Genomic DNA, 19102 nt, shown 5'->3' on the forward strand with positions numbered 1-19102 from the left:
AACACTAGATATGGCCATTGCATTGATACGAGAACTTATCGAAAGGCAGAGAAAAGAGAGGGTAGCTGAAGACATTGCGTCAACGGCAGGCATGATTGCCACCAGCTCGACTGAAGAGACTGGCGCTGTGCCCGACGAGGTAGTGAAGATGGAAGTGTTTGTGTCGTGGGAAACTGATGGGAGTACCGTTGTCACGACGGTGATCACGACGATGCGTAAGGAGGTCTCAGACAGCGGTGAAGTGATCACGGAGGTGACCTACACGGACGCGAAAGTGTGCATTGAGACTACCGAGACGACTGAGACGACTGAGACGACTGAGACGACCGTGGTGACTGAGACGACGACCGAGGAGACGACTGTGGAGGAAATCGAGACGACGGAATTGAGTGGTGAAATCGCCAGAGATATCACTGAGGAGGCTGCCGCCGCATTGGCTACTGACACGGCTGCGATGAGTAATCTGTACACCCGCTACGCACACGAGAGCATGACGTTCAGTGCCGATATCGACGCAGATGTGCAGGAGATCCACCGCGTGTGCTCCGGTGCAGCAGCCGATGAATCTGCTCTTGCGTCGCTGCTGCTGTCAAAGACTACGGAGCAACGTTATCTGATCTGGTGGCGCTATCGTTTGCTGTACAAGCAGAGCTTGACAGAGTTGGTGAAGAGCAAAAGTGACTACGGTACTCTGTTGGAGATGCTTGCAAGTCCTCTAGAACTCGTAGAAGCTGAGATTCTACACACCGCAACAAGAGGTCTGGGTGTGAAGAAGGAGTGGATCTACCCTGTTGTGATGACTCGCTCGAATTCCGACATTGCGCTGCTGAAGAAAACTTTTAAGGAGAAATACGACGTCGACCTAGTGGAGTTCCTGAGCAGCAATCTGAGCGGCAGTTTGAGGAAGGTGGTTCTGACTGCAATGCGCGGCGAGGTGATTGACTTCAACTCGTCTATTCATACGAGTGAACAGGCGACTATGGACGCGGACAGCCTGTACAAGGCTGGTGAAGGAAGGTGGGGCACGGACAAGAAAACGTTCATCGACATGTTGGTGTCGAGTCCTTTAGTGCACGTGCGCAACATCAACAAAGCATACATGGAAAAGTACAAGGTTGATCTCATTCATGTGATCAATGCCAAGTTTCATGGCGATACCAAACGCGCGCTGCTGTTCCGTGTGCGCTCCATACTGGAGCCGATGGGTCTACTTGCGGAGTTGTTCGAGACGACTCTTAATAGCGCTGGAAAGAGCATTTCATGTTGCCAGCCTCCCGGTCGTATATTTTACGGTCTGAGTGCGTGGGTTTTACGGTACTTCCCTCTCCTTGAGCGTATAGTCGATGGATACAGTCGTCGGTACCATCAGGATCTACGCACGCGTATTCAAAGCGTGGTGAAAGGCGAGTATTGCCAACTGCTTCTCTGTGTGTTTGACGCTGTGAATAAAACTGCAGTGTGTCCAAGCTGTGCTGTAGCGTCTGATCCGAAAGACGAATGGTGTCGTTGTTGTGGCGAGGCAATGCAAACAACCAAGGTAGCTGACCGCAACCCTTTTACGAGGTATCTGAAAACCCATTTAAGGGTCGAAGCTTGGCGCAAAGCTCACGAAGTTGCGATTGCTCTCCAATATCTTCACGACCAAGGTGTCGTCCACGCCAACTTGAAACCAATAAACCTGATTATTGGACGTGATGGGAAAGGACACTTGTCGGAACTCGAATCCTGCAATCGGGTGGAGGAACTAGCCAGCTGCACTACCAAGTCGAAGAGAGAAGAGCTGCGATGGCAGGCTCCCGAGTGTTTGAATGGTGGGCTTTCGTCTTTAGCGTCCGATATTTACTCTCTCGCAATGTGCATCATTTACGTTGTCACTGGGAGACCTCCATGGGGCTCGAATGTATCTGACAACGAGATTAAACACGAGGTGTGCAACCAGCGTGCAATGCCTCCTCGACCCAAAGAGCTTTCCGATAACGAGTGGAGTCTCGTGAATCGCATGTGTGAATACGAACCAAGCAAGAGAATTACTGCTGACGAAGTGATCCAAGAACTCTCACAATTGGTTTCAGCCAAGTGCATCGATGTTCCAGAGTGGTATGTACCAAGACAGTTGATTGATTATTCAAGTGACATTTTCTCGGAGTCAAATTTGGTGTCTCGACACGTGGGTCGCTGGAAAGATGCAGTCGTTGCTGTTGAAACGATGAAGAAAAGTCCCGAGTGTAACTTTCGAAGTGTGGCAGAGTTGTGGTTCTCTCTAAAGCATCCGACGATCCTCCAATTGTTTCGAGCGTGCGATGATGAAGACGACCAGACCTTTGTGTGTGAATATGCAGAACAAGGAGATTTTAGCAGATATCTCAGTGAAATTGGTGAAATCAGTGGAAATGGAGTGCAGAAAAAGCAGGTTTGGACGATCCTGCTGGACGTCGCGCTCGCTCTTCATTATTTACACAGCATTGGAGTTGTTCATGGTGATGTAACCTACCAGAATATTCTTGTTGACTGGGATAATCATGGGAAATTATCTGGATTCATGTCAAGTTTCAAGCCTGAACAACAAAAATTGACATGCGTTAATGGACATGATATCACGTTCGATTCCGACGTGTATTGGCTAGGCCAGTGTATTGTTAGTGCATTGTGTGGACACTCCATTGCGGACAACCGCGTCGACGCTGCAGAGAGATGTGACGTGTGCATTACGGATTCTCTGGGACATCAACCAGAAATATTTACTGACCCTGAATGGCAATTGATCAAGGAAATGTGTGCTGTCGATCCATCACATCGTATCGGGATGGCTGATGCTGTCAGGCGTATGGCTCGCCTTATCGCTGTGGATGCTGCGATCAATAAAATAGCATCAGCCCCACCACCTCCAAATCAGACTCAACGAAGTCGTGGACAGGCCAATCTGCTTGCAGTCATGTCTGATTACACGACCAGGAACATCTCTAGCTTCGACTCTGACTATGATGACGACGATGAATCAAAAAGCGGCATCATCACGTTCAAATGTGAGAAGCTGAGGTCAGTGGAATCGCCTCACGAATCCGCTGATGAAGCTGCGGAACGATATACCAATGATCTCAAGACGTTGCTAAGTGCCGAGGTACCTGGGAAAAGCTCGAGTTCTCATGACCGTCTCAACGCCTCACAGTCTCAAAAACGCTATCGTAGGCAACCAAAGCTAGTGTCATCCAGATGGATTCTATCCACTGACAACATCGCAGAGGGCACTGGACAAGGTCCTGATCTTGGCTTCGGGTCGTTTGCTGCTGTTTGTTGCGGGACGTGGCTCGGAGCACCGGTGGCACTGAAAAAGCTCAACAACTTTGATCTTGGATCAGTCCAGGCACTTCGTCAAGAGGCCAACATTTGGTCCACTTTGAGACACCCACACATTGTCAGCTTGTTTGGCGCATGCACGAAAGGCGTCCCGCTTTTCGTCTGTGAATATATTGGTGGAACAAGGCTTGACGAGTCTGGTGAAAAAGGCAAGGTTTTTAACCATGGAAAAAGGCTTGACCAATGTCAAGAAGACAAGAAGGAAAAGGTATGGGGATATCTGCATGACGCGGCGATCGGGCTACAAGGTCTTCACATGCATGGAGTCGTGCATGCTGATCTCAAGTGTGACAATATTTTGATTGGTGGTGATGATCGGGCCAAGCTGATTGACTTTGGATTAAGTTGCCTACAAACGTGTGATGGAGGGGAACCACGTGGTGCCAAACGGTGGAAAGCTCCAGAATGTCTTATTAAGCGCGTAGGACCGACGTTCGAATCGGATATCTATGGCTTCGGAATGTGCATCATTGAGGCGCTTACTGGGAAAGTCCCATGGGCACAAATAAGTGATGACACTTCTGTCACTAACAAGGTAAAGAAGGGGATGCTCCCCAAACAACCAGATACTACTACCTTCACTCAAGTGCAGTGGGAGGCTGTAAAGAGAATGTGCTGCCAAGCCCCGCAAGCTCGACTGAGAATTGACGACGTGGTTCGTGTGCTTGGCTTCTTTGCTGGACGCCCACCGTATATCAACGACACCACGCTACAAGAAGAAGTTAACTCGTGGACTAGTACCTCAACGTAGCGTGATTGTTCGTAACAAAGAACGCAAGTCTGCCTATTTTTCGGTAGTATTTTACATGCTAAGAAGAAGTATATTCCTTGAAATAAAAGTGTTGTTTCAACTAAAAATTGTTGAGGGGCTAAATAGATTACCGACCGGCCGACGTGAGCTCGTATAAGTACACACAAGCTTATTCAAAGCTCGTTAAGTACCAATTGGGACTTGTTTAAGTTTACACGACCAAATCGAATTTTTGGATAGTTTTATTTTAAAAAAAAAAGATGAAACGAAATAATTCAGCTTTCTACATGTAGTTTTCTGACCGTTAGTTAGATTTCAACGGGTGCTGGTGGTTTCTTGTTAGTTGCCTTTTAGTGTGGTGGGTCGCCTTCTCTAAAGCTTGCATCGTTCCCAATCGTCTCGCATCAATACGCTGCCCGCTTGGTTCTCTGCTGCAATGGGCAAAAAGGGGTCCTCGACCAACATGAACACGTTCAACTTGTGCACCAACCAGCACGACAATCCCTGGGCTCCAGACGAACACCAGCGCTTCCTGTTAGCTCTGGAACAGTTCGGAGGAGGTCAATGCTCCAGTATCGGCGAAGCGTGGCAGTCTATCACAACTGCAGTGGGCACTCGAGATATGGCTCAGGTGATATACCACGCCCGACTTTACTTCGCTCAACTCCAGTACTTGAACATCCAGAAGCGACAGGAACGACAATTCATGCACAGTGTTGACCAACGCTGGACCCAAGAGGAAGACGCAGCATTCGAGAATATGTTGGCAGCGTATAGCAGTTCTTCTGTGTGTTATCCATGGGAAATCATGGCGTCTCGACTTCCAGGGAAGAGTCCAGTGGATCTCAAAGAGCGATTCCAGAAACTTTGCTACGACATCGCAAGGATCGAGAACGGACAGCATGTTACCATGCAGTTAGGCCAATTTCCTCGTCATTCTGGTCTTCCGCTATCGACAAAAGCGGCAGCTATTGGAGAAAGTGGGCGACTAGCATCTCCTCGAGTATTGGACAGTGTGATCACTCTCACTCCTGCTGAAGAACAGATCTTGGTGGACGCCCTGGCTGAAGTATTCGTGCCTCCTGAAGCTCCTGCCGATCTATTGGCTGGGATCGCATCGGCTGTTGCTGCGTTCACGAGCTCGAACGGAAGAGTGCCACCTCAGCGTACACACCCCTTGTTCACTAAGGAACAGGCTTTAGAGGTGCTTAATGGGCTGCTAGCAGATCAACAAACAGATCCTCAGATAGTACTAGAAACGTTGGCGGCTCGACTTCGTCTGCATCCACGAGCGCTGAATGTTTCGGCTGGTGTATCTTTCAGTAACAATTCGGCCGAGTCGGAGAGTTCCGAGCCCAATTTGCATCTCCTTGCCACCACTGGACTCACATTTGGATCGATGCTACCATCACCGCTAGGAGCGGAGTTCGGTGGGACGTTTGAGAGTACTGGTACAACACCCAGGTTTCTCAGTAGCTTGGGTCTTTTGTCGCCTTCACCTCGACCAAGTCAAGCAAAGAATGGCAACAATAGTGGTGCGAACTCGAACCCATTACCACCGCTAACACCCAGTACAGCGCAAAAAACCAACAACGGATAGCTCGGTCGGAAGCAATATGTACAAAAAGTTACATGGTATGGTTCAATTCAATAGCTTTATTCCTAATTTTTACTACTAGCTCCACAGTCCTAGTAGTTTTGCCTGCCCTTGGAATTCTTCAATACTTGTAGCTGGTGTCAGCGTCTTTGGCTGTGCTGTTAAGTGCTCAGAGTTGGAAGTTTCCCGCTCCTTCCTTCGAGTCTTGGCAGCTCTCTTCTTCTCCTTGACATTGAGAGAGACCGAGTTACCCTTTGCATCAGTTCTGTATCTTCGAGGTGGGGCAGCTCCGTACAATCCAGCCGCTGAGACCGCAGCTAAAAGAGCTGCTTGGTTGTCGATGGTACTGCTATTCGCACTAAACGATGACAACGACGAGGTTGACGTTGAAGTCGAGAGACTTACCAATTGAGGCGGAGGTCTAGTCTTTTTCTCACTCTTCTGTGCTTCACTATCCAGTGTAGGCTTCGTTAAACTCGGTGAAGATTGAGATCCAAGCATACCACGACTCTGAATCTCGTGATCTTTTCGCTTCCTTGTCGTGGCATCTTTAAGTTTTCGAGCCACTTGAACTGCATGAGCTTTCCGTATCACCACACGAGATAGTGGTGAGAGAGTATAGCTAGGAGCTATGGAGATTCCAGCTCCAACTCTATGACCAGAAATGCAGTGCGATTGCTCAGACGGTCGACGGGCCTGACTGCTTTTGGTAGAGTCTACAACCCGCTCCTGCTCTTGATTTCCTGCATATTCTGTCGGGGTATCAACCCACGTATCTTCCTCTCGTTCCTCGGTGTCCGTCATCAACGCTAAGCTCTCTTCAGGGTCCAGTTTATCAAAGAATTTGGTCTCCATGAACTCAAAACTCCCTTCGTCACGATGACCTGGCTGAGTTAAGGTCTCGTTCTTTGAATACTTGGTAGGTGAGCCAACTAAATCAGCAGCAACCGCGGGTAATTGAGGAGGAGGAGGGGTACTGGCAGATAATTTAGCCTCGAATTTCTGTTCATCCAACGCATTGTTTTGTGTGATTTCGATCGTGTAGTTGGGCAATACGGCGAATTTTTTGTGTCTTTCTCCTGACACTACAGGCGGTCGAGTTAGTGTTGCAGGTTGTTGACAACTTGCACGTCTTAACGCCGTCATTGATCCCACGCCCAGTGACATATTCAGCAACACAGACACAGCTCCCGACTCCACTTTTGGTGATGGTCCAGATAGATTTGACAGTGCCAGAGTGCAGTGTTCACGTATGGTCTCATTCTCCAGCTTGGCCAGTTGAATTAACGCTAGCAAGGCTCCTTCCTCGACCATTTTAGCAGAATTCTTCTCTTCAAGGACAATAGTAAGGCTGCACAATGCACCAGCACAGCATTGGAGGGTGTTTAACGAAGAGATCTTCGCCGCTCGGTATGATTCATGAACCAGTAGTGGGGTGACGCCTAACTCGACTAATTCCTTTCTGTATTCAGGTACAGATGACAATGCCCATACACTGGCAGAACAGCGCCAACGGGTCTCAGGTAATTGTTCATCACTCATGAGTAGACCAATAGCGTTAAGTACTCGATTATCCACTAGAAATCGTGAAGGTTTGGGTGTCAATATTGACTCTCGACGCTTACCAGGGGTGCTATCTGGTGCGACTGTGGATGTAAAGACTATACTGCACAGTGCATCAGCACAATCAAGCGAGGAATTAACGTCACGTTTGGCCACAATTTGTTGAACGAGATTGCAAAATAACTCGAGAATTGGTGCTGGTTGATCAGTAATCGCAGTAGCAAAGCCCGTGACGTGACTGAGCTGACGAAATAGGATACACACCAGTGCCACAAACTCTTGATCGGTCGATAAATGTGACTCTGTTGTTTCGGTACTGGTACATGAGGTGAGGATCCCGTTCAAATACGTCACCACATTTTCCTTCAGCATTACTTCCAACAGTTCATTATTGTGTGATAAGCAGCAGAGAGTGAGTACACACGTCTTAATAGCTGAAGTCGAATACAACACGAGCTTCTCGTCACCACCATTTGCGTGGATTTGTAGCATCTGTGTAAGTGCACACGGAATATCCGAAACCTGTAAATATTGGCGAGTATCTTCATGCCACCCTAACCAACACAACGTTGCTGCTGCATAAATTGCACATTCAGACGCCCCACAGTCGCCCTTGGCAGGGTGAAGGTTTAGAAACTTCAATACTGTTCTCAAAGTTGAAGAAGTCGCCACTGCCATCCGACTATCTGCACTCTTCGCTAGCGTAAAGAACACAAGAGCTAGAGTCTTCTCAGCACAGTGACTTCGATCGTGCGCGTACTGCTCTTCATACAGTGAAATTCGATGAAGAGCATCCAAAATTCCAGCCTGGACACTAAGTAATCGCGAATTTTCATAATACACAAGTTCACTAAGTAGCTTTTCGTGTAATGATGCCAACTGTCTCTCCTCATCCGATCCGGATCCTTCTGCGTATGTCATTAACTGGAACAGAGCGTGGAGTGACGATTTCTCTGCGCATAGAGCGTTCCTACCGACCGAATGATTCAGCAATTTACCAAAGATTATCGTCACAAAAGTAGCCACTTGCTTGGATTCAAGACCAGAGAAAGCTGACAAGACTTTCACTAGTCCCTCCTTGACCATATGCTTCATAGTCTCAGCATTCAGTAGGTTCAACAACGCACGGATACACGTCTCCTTAGTCGACACACTGACTGCACGAACCATACTGATCATCATCAAGACGCTCACTGCTCCTTCCCCAACGAGAGCAGCTTCGTTCCCTCGGATACTCGACAAGTTACACAAGACCTTGGCACAGTCACGTTGACTGTCTTCGCTGTACGAGTTACTGAGTACCGATACAATAGCGACAATACCCGCAGATGCCAAGGTTTCTCGAATTTCCGGTTCCACCGACAGATTCGCGAGTGTGATGGCACAACAACGTTGAATTATGGCGTTCTCTTTGATCTTCGCTAACGTTGCTAGAACCGATATCACCCCCATACGTACCAGAGCCATACAGCAACTTGGATGGTGCGATACACTGGCCAGAACATGGCAACAAGAAGCCTTACTCTCTTGATCGTGAGATTCCACACAAGTGGCTAGCACCATCTCTATCGCACCCACTTCGACCATAATAAGCGAGCACTGCTCGTCTCGACATAGTAAACTCAAGCAAGAGCAGCAGAAACGTTCAATAGTGACGTTAGAGTGCTCAAGAACGAGAATTCTCGTCACACATTGCACCACCGCAGCGTTGCACACATGAACTGCAGTGTGACTATCAGCAGCTAAACAAGCAAACGCTGCAGTGCACCGAGCGCGAATTTCACTTAAAATACAAGCAATTTCTTCAGTAATCACGTCGTTGTCGATACTGGAGAGGAAGAGAAGCGCAGGGATCACACCGGCATCAGTCACTGCGGATCTAGTAGCTGCTTTATCGCACAGACCGTGTAGAGCTTTCGAGAAGAGACTGCGAGTCTCATACGCCTGTCCTGGTGCCATACTCAGTTGAATTAATGCCGTGATTGCTCCTGCAGTCACTATATCTGCCGCTGCTTTCTGTACACTTAACAAGTTACAGAGCGCTAAGGTGCACATTTGCTTAGCATCGTCTCCACTGGACCGTCTTGATATCGACGACAACGTATTGACAGCGTCTCGTTCCACTAACTTTGATCGGGAATCCTCACAACAAGAAACATTGTACAGTGTACGAGCGCACACTTGTAGAATATCCTCGTCTTTTGTGGTTACTGTTGGAGGTTCCTCTTCAGGAATGGAATCTTGGGTTATGTCCTCTCGACATAGTTCGTTCACAAGTAAGAGTAACCCTTCTTGTACCATTCGTACAGCATTTCCAGGGTCTTTACTAAGGTTCCACAGTGTAATTCCGATCAAACATTTGGTCGTCATTGCATTTGAAGCCCCTGTAAGTGCCGCTAGTGTACCCATGCATCCTTTTGCCACCATCTCGCTCCTGCAAGTCGAAAGTCGGGACAAATTGAGTAGAGTATGTGCTAAAAGTTCCTGGATCAACGGGATATTTGGATGCAGTAGCGAAGTTATCGCGCTGACGATTCCTTCTTCCATCAGTCGCAATCGGATGCGTTTGAGATTGGATAAATTGCACAGAGCTTTGGCCGTGATATCGTCGTATTCTTCCTCCGTTTTAACAGCAAATCCACTGTTCCCGCTGCTATTTCGAGTCGATGTGAGGGCGATAAACGCCTTCAAGACACTCTCGATCTTGTGATAAGACTGCGAGACGCAGGTGAGGTTGAATAGTGCACAACGACAAATGTGCGATACCTTTTCGTGTTCATTGATCAAAGTCGACAACGCACTCACTGCGCCATCCTCAACCAAAAGTCCTTCTTCTCCCTGTAAGGAGCACAAATTACACAACGTAATAGCACAAGCTGTCCGGATAGTCTTGTCCTCCATGTCGTTCACAATCTCAGCCACAGTCTTCACAGCTCCTTGCAGCACGATTACGCGTCTCAGTTCACAAAGGTGTGATAGGTTCATGAACGCGGTGACGCAGTTCAGTCGAGTGGTCTTATCTCCGTCCTTACACAGGCGAATCAAAGCCTCCACTACATTTTCTTGGACCATGAGACGTGCGTTCTCTGGGTTAAAGCTCCAGTTACTTAGCGTTAACGAGCATCGTTGCTGCTGCTTGCGTTGTACACTGGTTAACGTGGATCCAAGTTCTTCATTGTCTTCGTTCGGGTTTGTAAGGATAATCACAGATCCAGCACGACGAGAAGCGACCGAGATACTCAACTTGCCTCCATCCCCACCAGCGACAGCAAACGCATCTGATACTCCGTCTTTCAGTACATTACGTCCTTCTACTTTCGCGAGTTCCCCCCATGGAGGACTAACGAAGTTAAACTCGATCTTTTTGCCACTGGAGATCACCGCTTGATAACTTCTCTTCATTCGACTCATATAGAGCATACCGTCAATGTAATCACCGCGGGTTCCGAATATATCACCGCCGTAAGGCTTCAAAGCTTGCGAGGAATACTCAGTGCCTGCACGTTTGCGTCCGTTCTTCCTAGCGAGAATTTGTGAAGATTTCGGGAATGGCTGCACTGATGATTGAGAGATTTGCACGGGAGAAGACGACGGAGCGTGAAGGGAGATTGTACTCGCACGGGTCGATTGGTTTCGCACTGTCGGGCCTCGGGAGTTCGAGGAAAATCCGACGTTATTGTTGGTTGGAGGTGGCGAAGTAATACTAAGCGGTTGAGTTGGTTGAGGGACAAACCGACGGACAGCCCGATCGGCATATTCCATAGCAAATTCATTGCTACCAAAGAAGCGAGAGGTGGTCTCAGTAGACAATGGGGCGATGCTTGTGTCCACCATCAGTTGAAATACTCGATCTCGCATGGAATTTGCATTGGATTGTGTTGATGACTTTTTCTTTGGACCAGCTGAAGGCTTCACTGTCGGACTTGGCGCGATGATGGAGTTTCTAGTGCGGTTGCTACTGGCAGTCGGTATGTTGTCGCTGTCGTTCTTTGCAGAAATGAAACTTGCTCTGGTTCCACCATTCGTGGGGAAGACTCCGACGAAATGTAGTTCCGCTGAGAGGCGAGTCTTTTCGCGGTTCCAGAGCGCAGTTAGATCCATTGCAGACACTCACCGACACTTGTCAGCTCCACCCCTCCACGTACGTTGAGTAATGCGCCAAATTCAAGGCAATAATAGATGGAAACGGTTATGGCACTCCAACCAAGTGGGTGGTGAGATAAAATACTCTTTTTTTTTCATCATTAAGTGTTATTGTGGTAATTGTCTAAAACTTGGTTTCCAATATTATGCGTGAAATCTAAAAGAAAACTACAAACAAAGGCTTCAAAATCTGGTAATTTATTTTCTGCAAAAAATCCTGAGAGAACATAACCTGTAACATTTCAATAGTACCATCATACTGGTATGATTGAAAGTTTTTTTGGGACATGAGAGATTTGATTGGCTAGGATGGCATTCAGACGAAAAATAATCCATTAAATTTTAATGGGTTTTTTTCGTCTGAATGCCATCCTAGCCAATCATCATGCGTCACGACGAGATTTTGGAACTATGTTCTAAAGCCAACCAAAATAATATTATTACGACCCAAAATCAGACTTTTTTTTCAGTTGGTTCCGAATAACCCAAATAAACCATGCCGAAATTGCGCTACAGCTCCGTCACTATCGTTTTGAAGGTCCAAGAGCTCAAGACTGATGTCGCCCCTGACGTCGGAGCCACTGGGCATCTCGCTGCCGCCTCGGGACACGAACGCCATCTCCGTGTCCATGCCCGACTGGGAGCACGTCGTGGGCTACGAGGAAGGTCGAGCGGAGGTGCTGGACGCCATGGCGTGCGGCTACCCTCGCTTCTTCCGCCACCCGTTGGTGGTTGCGCTACAGACCGCTACTCAGAATCAGATTTCCCCCGACGACGACGTCAGCCAATGGGAGGTCATGACAGTACCAACCTCTGACGCAGCGGAGCGTCTCCGCCACTTCCTATTGGCCAGCAATTCTGATTCGGTCAACAGTGATGAGGTATCAGTCCATGTCGTCAAGAACGCCGTCCACGCTTTACGCTTCCCACGCCGCATCAGCCTCACGGCCAAGCAGTTCTGGCAACACTCAGGAGAGATCGTGGCTTCCCGCCACGCCGAAAAGCTTCTCCAAGTGCTCAAGAGCGATGGAGAAGTGAAGAGTCCAGCAGTTAGAGGTACAGCCAGCCACTTAGCGCTCAGACAGCGCATTTCGAAGCTCTACTTGCCCTCTGCAGACGCTAACAAAGTGGCTCTATACCCTACTGGTATGGGAGCCATCTTCTCCACCGTGAGACTCATACAACAGCTTCGTGGGTCGGACTACAAGAGCATCTTGGTGGGATTCCCCTATGTTGACACTTTGAAGATTCTGTCGAGAAAAGAGTGGTGTGCTCAAGGAGTTCACTTCTTCCCCACATGCGGAGAAGACGTAATGCAGCATATTGAGGCGATTGTAGCCAAGGAGAAGATTCTGGGCATTTGGACCGAGTTCCCCAGTAACCCACTGCTGTCTATGGCAGACCTTAAGCGACTGGCGAAATGCGCTCATGACAATGGCACTGTACTGGTCGTAGACGATACGGTGGGGTCCTACAATGTCAATACGATGAAACATGGCTGCGCAGACCTCGTGGCTACCAGTTTGTCGAAGATTTTCAGCGGTACTGGCAACGTTATGGGCGGGAGTGTGGTGCTGAACCCGGAGAGTCCGAAATTTAAGGAACTCGAGGCGATTTTCGACCCTGAAAATGACTCTTTTATCGTTGAGGACGACGTGGAGACGCTGTTGGAACAGTCCAAGGGCCTACACGAGCGTCTTGCTAAGACGAACGCTACTACAGCTGAGATTGTACAGAGACTGCAGAAGCATCCGATGGTTAACGATGTATTCTACCCTACACTGGGCGATGCCAAGAGTCTGTACGATCCGTTCCTGAATCCGGGCGACGAGGAGAAGCCTCGTTATGGTCCGCTGTTCTCGATCGTACTGCATGGCGGCCTGGAGCCAGCCAAGGCATTCTACAACGCTATGACGGTCGCCAAGGGACCAAGTCTTGGTACGAACTTCACGCTGTCGTGTCCGTACACGCTACTCGCGCATTATGGCGAGCTGGACTTCGTGGAGTCCTGCGGCGTAGACCGCAACCTCATTCGCATTTCCATCGGCCAGGAGGACGTTGAAGTTATCTGGGCTGATCTGGAGCAAGCCTTCGCCGCTGCTAGCGCCGTCTCGACGTCCAAATAAGGTGACTGCAAGATAGTCACCCAAGTACCATGATCTGCGCTGAGCAAACTACTGTCGCTGGTTCATCCACTGCCATAGACGCAGCAAGATGTTCTACCGACAGACATGAGACTGCTCTCCGCATGGCTTCACATATTTTTAGTATGACGTAGACGCTATTTTGATGAGGAGCTAAGTGACTAATCTGCATTTCGTTCTAGACACCTGTAAGTGTTGAGCTCAAGGCTTGTCCTCATATTTCGTTGCCTCTTGCAGATTGAGGGATGAGTCCTGCAATCTCCACAACTGCGTCATGGTCGGCTAGAGTCACAGTACCGAGATCGACGTTAAAGGAGGACGATGAGTTCAGCTCCAGTGCTAATAGCAGTCGATATAGGATGCTGGATGTTAACCAGAAACAGCGGGAGGTACATGAATTTACTACAGTGCATTCTTGGTTCGAGTATGACTCACTGTTCAATGCTTGTAGACTGAAGATGTAGAACGAATTATCAGCGACTTGGAAGCTCAGCGACGATATCGTACGAATAGCCGACCCAAGAGAAGACAAGAAACTGCAGTGGTCCCTATTCGAAGCGGTTCCCCAAGCCTAAATGACAAGTCAACAAGGTTAAAGGAATCTCGAGGCAGTAGCAGGTTCTCGTTTGATGAAATGGCTGCTGAAGGTGATGAAAGTCTACCTGTGAACAGAGAGAACTATCCTGTCGACGCTGTCTCTCAGTCTTTTCAAGATCAGGTTTTGGAGGAACTGCGTAAGCTCAAGGAGTCCCAACGCATCGAGTTCGAAGCTCTCGAGAGACTGCAGCGTGAGAAAGACGAGGCTGAACGCAAAGCTCGTCGTCTGGAGCAGAAATTGAGAGAACAGCAGCGTCAATTATCTCAGAGCAAGGAGAAGTCAACGAGGCACAAGACACGACCAGATATTATCCTTCGTGAAGAATCCGATGAAGAAAATAACGAGAAGATTTGCTCGTGTAGCAACAGCGATACTGAAGATGCCAACTGTAAGGATGATTCAGAAGAAGTCAGTCCAGAGCTCAGCGACTGGGACGACGCAACCAAGTCACCTCCACCATACCACACAGTTGCGTCGCCTGCGGTAAGCTATTAACTAAGTTGGTTGACGATAACAACTCTAATTCTAACGTGCATTTAATTCTTGTAGACGTCACCATTTAAGCGCTCAAGCTGGCCAGCTTGGACTGGTGACGAATCACTACCACCCGGACCGACCTCGGAACCGCAAGGTAAACAGCGTGATGTAACAATACCTAGTAACAATCTACTAACCACGTTAATGTTCAGAATGCAGCTCACCTGAACCATCGAAGCTTCTTCGACGCTCACGTTCTCGAAGCAAGTTAGACATGTCTTCATCGAGATCACGATCACTATCAAGGTCGCGATCGAGCGCTGCGATGTCGTCTCACGTCCAGCGTCTGAGTCAAAGTAGATCCCGCAGTCCTTCAGCGACAAGAACGCATCGAAGTGCTCAAGACAGTCAGGAGTTAGGACGTTCGTGTGCGTTCTTCGAAGAGAAAGCTCGTGCACAGGCTGAGGCCGAACAACTCGCAAAGGAAGCAACGGAAAAGCTCGAACGAGCTCATCGTGCTGCACCTCCACAAAGATTATTGGAACGAGAAGCACTAGCTCAACAACGCAAATCTCAGCATCACAAAGTGCTCGAACAAGAATGGAAGGCTCGCTCCAAACGAGCCAAAGCTCGAGACGTACCTTTAACAACCTACTTGTCCGCTGAAGATGCCGAGGAGGCCGAACAAAAACGTAAGCAGAGAATTCGACAGCGAGCCCAGGAGATGATGCAGTCTGCTGAACTGCCACCAAGAATGGCCATAGTCAGCAAGAATTCTTATGACGATGGAGAGGATGAACGTATGACTGTGAAAATGAAGAAGAAGCTTCGAGCTGCAGCTGAAGAAGAGGTCAGAACACAGAGAAATCGACCAAAGCCAGTGCCAAACTTTGATCAACTGCATTCCAAGTGGGAAACTGCTTTAAAAAAACGAAAAGAACTTTCAAGACGCAACGAAGAAGAAGAAGCAAATGATACTAAAGTTTCAGCGAAGAAAAACGCCGAATTTTTCATCTCTCGAGCTGCAAAACTTGCGGAGTTGCAAGAGAAGAAAGAAGCGCGTAAGCAGCGGCAACAAGCGAAGGAGCAAGCCATTCAACAGCACGCTAGACGAACTCAAGAGAAGCTGTTAGCACGGACGCGTGCGTCACTAGCAACCGAAGCTGGGAGTCAGTGGAAACCTACGAAATCCGAAACTTTGCGCGTACAGAAGCTGATGGCTGAAGCTGCCAAGCAAGAGAAGGAAAGACAGCGTGAAGAACGAGAAGCTGAGGCTCGAGAACGTCGACGTGAAGAAGCTGCTCGTCGAGTACGTGCTCAAGTCAAGCGATCGGAGTCTGCCCGACGTGATAATTACGCTGGGAACTTTGTGGATTTAAAAGATATGGACGTCGTTGCTAAGGAGAAAGCAAGAGAACAACGACAACAATTTAAAGAGGCGATCGCTCGCAATAAGGAGAAGCTCTTAGTAGCTGCAGCAACGCGTCCGAGTCTCATGGAGCGGTTCAGTACTGACGTTAAGCGAGAAACACACCGTCGTGCAGCACTGGAATCAGTCGTCAAGACGGTCTTTCAGAAGGATTTATCCACTCTAAAGGGCGTATTAACCGACGACGAACAGGAGCTCGCTACTGCGATGATCGCAGCGGACGACGAGAACAGTGAAGCCTCATAAAGTTTTAGAAACGTGCATTTTACCTCAAACATGCATTTCTAAATTCCGTCAATCAATGAAGCTTTTGAGGAAGTCGTAGGTTGCGAACTGGACGCCCATATTGGGCATAGCTCGTACCAGTGTGGGTGTAAGCCCTCTGTAATACACCGTCCAGCCTTCGTTCCGCGCCAACTTGACGTAGCAGTCCCACGCGTTCTTGTACTGCCTGGCGGCTCCTCCTGCTCCCTGCATCTGCAGTCGTCGCCTCACTGTGTCGTTCGGGTACGTGAAGATCGTGGCGAGCACTCCTGCTCCTCCTCCACACAGGATTTTACCAGCAAAATCCGCCTTGGGGTCGATATCTTCGGGTAAAAGACTCGTGAGAATGTCATAGCTCCCAAACTTGATGCCTTCATAAGGCAGCGCTCCGAAAAGTGTGGGGCCGATACCACGGAAAAGAGCACGAGGTCCTTCCTCCCTCAATGTCCTCATGAACGTATGGGCGATGCCGCTGTAGACCAGATTCGCCCCAATTTGACCCGATACGCGCGTACGAATGAGGTCCAACGGGTACGTGATGATAGACGCCGTGAAGCCCGACAAAGACCCGGACACGAACGGCCCCCAGGCCGGCAGTTTGTGCTGTCCCGACGGGTCCATAGACCGGAAAACGTCCTTGTAGAAGTCAGAGAAGGCGAAAAGAACAGCCTTATGAGGCACCACACGCACACAAGCCGCCATGTTGCCACGCCAGAAGCCAAACACGCCCTCGCTCACGAAGATGCTGCGTGTGGTCTGCAACATGCCTACGCTCTCGCCCGTCTGGCACACGATCTTGACACGCTCGAATGGAGCCACCACCGTCTTGGCCACAATGCCAGCGCCGCCGCCTGCTGCCATTTGCTGGAGCTGCTTGACGTTCCACTTGGGCGCGTGCGTCGGCGTGGCGGTGGCTGCCATGACCGACGATGGAGGGGAGACAAATGAACTCTCCCGAAGCCCAAAGCCGTCCAAACGTTGGATGCAGGGACGGGACTACTGATATTCAGCGGCCAGTTGAAAAACGATCGTTCATTTGCCAGCCATGCGCCCATGTGGCGTTTGCTGCCCACAAACGTCCTGACAACTTGCCTCCGACTGCATGAAGCCTCCTGTTGTTGTCTGAAACAAAACTTGAGCGCATACACACGTTAGACTGGCAAAGCCAGCTTTCTTTTGTGTATAGCCTAAACTGAAGATACCGAGTCTGTATCTACGTTTTAGGCCATTGACAGATCAGTTTTAGGCCATCTACTAAAAAAATATACACTTTACCAGACTAAATCCCACACCTTGGCAAGCTCGTGTAGTTTGATTGAATTGTACTAGTAGTGCATATTATCTTGACTGCACAAGTACCCATCAACTCTGTATTGCGTTGTGGCTTTGCCTTCCGTCTGTTGAGTCGGCATTCAATGGTCTCCATTCAAATCTGTGAGAAGTTGGCAACGACCTCTGCCCCTCGTTGCTTTCTTTATCTCGGTAATATTGTCGCTCTGAAAAGTTCTCTGACAATATTCTTGACTGGTTTTAAGCAAGCGGTTTGATCGAATGCAGGTCTATGGTTGTCTATATGCGGATAAATATGTTGGGCTTATGCTTTTTCACTGTCGAATTCTTCGCGACTTCTCGTTCCCGGCGCCGAATGCGCGGCTCCACCACTTGCCCACGCGCTGGAAGAAGCCGTTGCCATCGAAAGTTGTGACAGTGACCATCTCGTCACCGACTGTTGACGGAGGACCGTTAACCGGGACAGAGGCTCCTCCGACGACACGCGCAGCAGCTCCAGCGTTTTGGGCCCCTCGCTCTTCTTCTGCAGCAGCGAAGTCGGGAGATTCTGCCAAGCTGACGGCCTGGACGGGTTCCACGGTACGGAGATTGTCGGTTGTCGTCTTGGCCCCGCAGTTAGCAGCATTGACCATGTCGATACTGCTCGGCAGAAGAACAAGCATGGTTGCAAGGATAAGTCGGATTAATTGCATGCTTCTAGAAACGTTGAGCTGTGAAGTTACTTGATGCGCTGCAAATTGTGGAATGGCTCCATCCAAGGCAATGACTCACGAAAGTAGCCATCTCGGGAACGATGATCATCGTTCGAGGAGGAGTAGCACCTGACTGGTGTAGGATAGGTTGTAGAAATCGGATTACGGTACATGTACATGTATTAGCCATCACACCGAGCCTCGGTGGAACTGGTTCTCGAGTGTAAACTTCCTTTCGTTGGCTGGCAAGTGGCGAAGTCCGCGTCAAATCCTAATAAAAACGTCTGGATAGTGCACAAGACATGTCATCTGTCCGACTCGAACAAAGCACACGAGCGAATTGCCTTGTCACATGCCGAGTTGATTACCGAGTGGCCAACATAACGCGCTGTAGCACGGCTGCACGGGACGACGTCCTGTTTGCACTCAAAAAATAAAATAAATGTCTGAACAGTACTTGCGGCACTCAAATCACAATACTAACCACTCGAAACAGCATGAATCACCGTAATGCATACACGAACTACACAAATCTCCCCTCACAGCACCAGTAAATCTAACATTCAATCAAATTCACGTACTTCTTCAATTTTATCCCATCACAGTATAATATCTCCATAGCATGGATCCACTCGATAACTCGACCCCACAACCACAACCAAGCCCAGCTCACCCAACTCACCATGTAACGGGGTACGTACCCAGTGTACCCAAGTTACATGAAGAGTGACCAGTCACTCTTGTAATACCTGGTACATGGTACCAGGGGCTCTAGGAGCCAATCATTGCATATCTACATA

The 19102-nt window shown here is 48.9% G+C and overlaps 7 protein-coding genes across 7 annotated transcripts; 4 read left to right on the forward strand and 3 right to left on the reverse strand.

Annotated features, from left to right (window-relative positions):
• Positions 1-303: 303 nt before the first annotated feature.
• PPTG_07437 (serine/threonine protein kinase) lies at positions 304-4206 on the forward strand (the record flags this gene model as incomplete). Its single annotated transcript, XM_008901720.1, has 1 exon — positions 304-4206. A coding segment is annotated over one exon (3802 nt), but the record flags the coding sequence as incomplete, so codon positions are not given.
• Positions 4207-4541: 335 nt separating this feature from the next.
• PPTG_07438 (hypothetical protein) lies at positions 4542-5705 on the forward strand (the record flags this gene model as incomplete). The annotated part of the gene is made up of 1 exon (XM_008901721.1): positions 4542-5705. The coding sequence occupies one exon, from the start codon at positions 4542-4544 to the stop codon at positions 5703-5705; it is 1164 nt and encodes a 387-aa protein (XP_008899969.1).
• Positions 5706-5780: 75 nt separating this feature from the next.
• On the reverse strand, positions 5781-11366 carry PPTG_07439 (hypothetical protein; the record flags this gene model as incomplete). Its single annotated transcript, XM_008901722.1, has 1 exon — positions 5781-11366. The coding sequence occupies one exon, from the start codon at positions 11364-11366 to the stop codon at positions 5781-5783; it is 5586 nt and encodes a 1861-aa protein (XP_008899970.1).
• A 599-nt stretch (positions 11367-11965) lies between these two features.
• PPTG_07440 (hypothetical protein) lies at positions 11966-13534 on the forward strand (the record flags this gene model as incomplete). Its single annotated transcript, XM_008901723.1, has 1 exon — positions 11966-13534. The coding sequence occupies one exon, from the start codon at positions 11966-11968 to the stop codon at positions 13532-13534; it is 1569 nt and encodes a 522-aa protein (XP_008899971.1).
• A 263-nt stretch (positions 13535-13797) lies between these two features.
• On the forward strand, positions 13798-16302 carry PPTG_07441 (hypothetical protein; the record flags this gene model as incomplete). The annotated part of the gene is made up of 4 exons (XM_008901724.1): positions 13798-13941; positions 14004-14633; positions 14700-14781; positions 14840-16302. The coding sequence occupies 4 exons, from the start codon at positions 13798-13800 to the stop codon at positions 16300-16302; spliced, it is 2319 nt and encodes a 772-aa protein (XP_008899972.1).
• PPTG_07442 (hypothetical protein) lies at positions 16046-17565 on the reverse strand. The gene has a single exon (XM_008901725.1). The coding sequence runs from the start codon at positions 17239-17241 to the stop codon at positions 16351-16353; it is 891 nt and encodes a 296-aa protein (XP_008899973.1). The 5' UTR covers positions 17242-17565; the 3' UTR covers positions 16046-16350.
• A 359-nt stretch (positions 17566-17924) lies between these two features.
• On the reverse strand, positions 17925-18272 carry PPTG_07443 (hypothetical protein; the record flags this gene model as incomplete). The annotated part of the gene is made up of 1 exon (XM_008901726.1): positions 17925-18272. One exon carries the CDS (start codon positions 18270-18272, stop codon positions 17925-17927), a length of 348 nt encoding a protein of 115 aa, XP_008899974.1.
• Positions 18273-19102: the final 830 nt, after the last annotated feature.

Source organism: Phytophthora parasitica, assembly GCF_000247585.1.
Source record: "Phytophthora parasitica INRA-310 unplaced genomic scaffold supercont2.12, whole genome shotgun sequence".
Taxonomy (NCBI): domain Eukaryota; phylum Oomycota; class Peronosporomycetes; order Peronosporales; family Peronosporaceae; genus Phytophthora; species Phytophthora nicotianae.

Bases quoted from the DNA above. Each gene is read 5' to 3' on its own strand.
- PPTG_07442 (XM_008901725.1), bottom strand. From the start codon at position 17,241: ATGGCAGCCACCGCCACGCCGACGCACGCGCCCAAGTGGAACGTCAAG.